This window comes from Bidens hawaiensis, unplaced genomic scaffold (assembly GCF_021521415.1).
Source record: "Bidens hawaiensis isolate Kalapana, Puna unplaced genomic scaffold, B.hawaiensis_p1.1 tig00022300_1, whole genome shotgun sequence".
NCBI classification, from domain to species: Eukaryota; Viridiplantae; Streptophyta; class Magnoliopsida; order Asterales; family Asteraceae; genus Bidens; species Bidens hawaiensis.
The window spans coordinates 43646-47098 of record NW_027493462.1 but is presented as its reverse complement, the minus strand read 5'-3'; the positions used below and the strand labels follow the sequence as shown (position 1 = coordinate 47098).

General features: G+C 35.8%; 1 protein-coding gene across 1 annotated transcript; it reads left to right on the top strand.

Moving 5' to 3' along the window:
• The first annotated feature begins 200 nt into the window (after positions 1–200).
• Positions 201–3071, top strand: LOC143565196 (nuclear pore complex protein NUP1-like). Its single transcript, XM_077052243.1, has 4 exons — positions 201–474; positions 2089–2135; positions 2245–2677; positions 2750–3071. The coding sequence occupies exons 1-3, from the start codon at positions 201–203 to the stop codon at positions 2407–2409; spliced, it is 486 nt and encodes a 161-aa protein (XP_076908358.1). The 3' UTR covers positions 2410–2677; positions 2750–3071.
• The last annotated feature ends 382 nt before the right edge of the window (positions 3072–3453 follow it).

The window sequence follows — 3453 nt, the reverse complement described above, 5'->3', positions numbered from 1 at the left end:
CTTCCGATGACGGTCGTTGCCGGCTTCCATTTTTGAATCCTAGGCAACAGAGATGACGGAGGTAAGATGGTGATGTTTCATTGGACTTCTAAATCTGCTTTCTCCATCGATGATGGCCGTTGCCGGGTTTCATTTTGGAGCTCTAATCAACGGCGGTGGTGGTCTCAGGTAAGCAGTTAGGTTATTTGGCGTAAGCACCAATGGCCGACGGCGTAAGCACCTACCAGAGCGGCGGCGGAGCCGGCGGAAAGCTCCGGAAGAAACCTAGCCGCCGTAGTTCTCACGCCACGCCGTACGATCGACCTTCAACCGCAATCAGAAACAATAATAATAATAATAACAATAATAATAATAACCCTAGCTTGTTAGCAAAGCTTGTGGACCCTGCGTCTCGGCTGTTATACGCCGGTGCTGATAGGTTATTTGGCGTGTTTCGTAAGCGGCTTAATTCTCAACCTGTACAGCGTCTGACAGGTTAAAAGCTTTTTTTTGTTAGGTTAGGGGTTAATTGAATTTGGATGTGGAATTAGGTTAATTGATTTCGTGTATTGTTTATGTTGATTGTGTCTATTTGCTTAAGAAGCTAGGGTTTGTTTGACTGTATTTGTTAATACCTTGTAAAAGTGCTTATTTTTAGTGCCAGTTGATAATAGTTATATTATTATGGTGGATTGTTTTGCTATTGTTTGTTACAATGGCTTATATTTGGTTAGGTTTTAAGAAAAGGTGTGTTTTTAATTATATAGGGTATACATTTACATTTGAGTGGGCCTAGTTTTGCTATTGAATTGATGAAATTTTCATAGTGTTTGCCAGGTTAAAAGCTTTTCTTGATTAATAGGGTATTTATATTATGTGGAGGAATTAGGTTAATTGATTTTTGTGTACGACTGTTGTTGGAATTAGATGTGGTTTTGTATGGTTTATTGGTTGTTTATGTTGATATGCTTAGGGTTTGTCTGACTGTATCTGCTACCTTGTAAAAGAGCATATTTTTGGTGCCACTTTATAGTAATTCTATCATCATGGTGGATTGCATGTTTACATTGGCTTATGTTTGTTTTGGTTTCAGAAAGGCCTGTATTAATTGTAGGGGTGTGCATTTAGATTTGAGTGGGGCTTAGTTGAGCTGCTATTTGATTAAAGCTTTAGTGGGGATTTGTTTCATGGATGAGAATTGGGAATAGTTTTTCTGTTAATACTAAGTTTGTTGTTATGTTTGTGAATGTTCTTTGAAATCACCAGGGGTATGTACTATGTAGGCCTCTGTAGATGCGATAATGGAATGTGCTACATACAATCATACATCTTATATCTTATTGCTCAGTTTTTGTTTCACTTATGTTTATACCTCACAGCATAAATGATGGTTGTCTGGTTTTATTTTGTGCTCATTATGTTCATCTTTGTAAGCTTGTCATTGAGTCAAAAGCGACAGACGTGTAAATTAAGTTGATATAGAAACATAGGTTTTCAATAAATTTGGTTTTAAGAAAAGGCATATGTATGTATATATATTCTAACCAAATCATGCTTGACTATCATAACGAAAGACCTTTTATTTTTTTATTTCACTTTTGTTAGAGCAGCTAATTAAGTATCTAGCTTACAGGACTATTTATGAGTGTGACTGTTTTGTGTTGACTTGAAATGATAATAAAGGAGAATGATTAAAAATGTTGATATCATTATTGATTTGGTAATTGCTAAGCCAATAAATTCATAACCCATAGTAGAGGTCACATCGTTGGGGGATATAACATCTAAGTTATATGGACTTCATTGTTGTTTGAAATTTTAACTGAAATAGAGCAGGGTCATTAATCAAAAAGCTGACATTATTTCTATTCACGTTGCAGAAGTTTTTAAAATATGTATTACTATGGGTCATAAAGTATGCATCAGTCACTAAGATTAGACAAATTTTAATTATAGTGTTAGAATATTTACTGTGGGCAACCAATCAAGTTTTTATCATTATGATATTTGATAAGTGGTTTGATACTTTCCCGCTACCTGTTTTTTTAAATACATATATATATTTTTTAATTCTTTTTACGTTCCTCACTATGACTTTATTGTGATCAGGGACTAATGAAGAACCAAGGAATGGATCTCAGGATGCAGTTCTAAATGTAAGTTTATTATTTTTCTAATACATTTTTTCTTCCCAAAAGTTACTTTTGCTTTGTTGTTAATAGATACTCTTTTCATCATCATAATCTTTATATGTGTTTTTGGCAGTCTGCATTAAAGAATTCTGCTGTAGTAGTTGAACCTAGCACCAATGAAGGTGCACCTGAGATATTAGATCTTGAGAATATGCTTAGACAGAAGACTTTTACCAGGTTAGTTTTGTTGTTTTTGGGCCAGTTACAAAACATTGCTATGATCTGTTCTAGGGTCTAACATACAACAACAGTAGGAAATAAACTGAAGTAAGCTTACGAGAATTGCATACTTGTGCAGATCTGAAATTGAGCGTTTGACCGCATTGCGGCATTAAAAAACAACAGAGTCGAATGTTGTTGAAGCGGATAAAGCGAAGTTTCCCAGCACATCATATTATGTTTCAAAACCTGATGCATTCACAAGTGGCACATTGATCAAACATGTAGAAGAGAGGGAGATTGTGAACTTTGATGCTGCAATTTCTACACCTGTTGTCAATTCAAGAGTAAGTTGTATTATTTTGCTTGTGGTTATTTGTTTTAGTTTTGAAACTTCATCTGTAATTGGATCATCATAGGCCTTTGAAGATGATGTGGCTTCACCTGCTGAGCTGGCAAAGGCCTATATGGGGACTAGGCCTACAAAACTATCGCCAATAACCCCAAGGTCAAACAGCCATGTACCAAGACAAGATTTAGTGTTGCTTAATAACACAAACACTTTTCTCAAAACACCTACCACATCACATACACCAAAGACTGCAGTTGCTACCAAGGCTTATGAAAATGGTTCAACAACCTTTAGATCTCGAGGCAGATCTGCTTTATACAATATGCCACGCACACCGTATTATAGAGGTCCTTCAACTTTAAGTCAAAAGATTAGATGAACCTAAAGCCTAATCTTCTTTGACCTTGTGTAGTTGTGTTATGATATCCTTTTGACCTTTTATTATTTCGCTTGATTTTAGGGTGTGGCTTCACCATCTGCTTGGGAACATGAAGGGTCAATTGGATCAAGCAGAATGGTATCTGTTTACTTGATGTACTATTGTTTTAAAAGTTAAAACTTAAACGTTACACCAAATATAGGGATCTAAATGGGTTTGAGACTTTGAGTTAGCTTTGATTCAAATGAAACCTATCTCACAAAAGACTTTTTTGCACAGGTTGGCATGAAAGTGAAAAAATAATGAGATAGCCAATGACATCCAAGTAGTACAGGAGAGGAAATCCTTTGGTCGATAGGGACTCTTTTAGCATGCAAAAAAAGCATTAGCAT

Bases quoted from the DNA above. Each gene is read 5' to 3' on its own strand.
- LOC143565196 (XM_077052243.1), top strand. From the start codon at position 201: ATGGCCGACGGCGTAAGCACCTACCAGAGCGGCGGCGGAGCCGGCGGA. The intron at 475-2,088 runs GTTAAAAGCTTT...TATTGTGATCAG, and splicing joins ACCTGTACAGCGTCTGACAG to GGACTAATGAAGAACCAAGG. The intron at 2,136-2,244 runs GTAAGTTTATTA...TGTTTTTGGCAG, and splicing joins CTCAGGATGCAGTTCTAAAT to TCTGCATTAAAGAATTCTGC.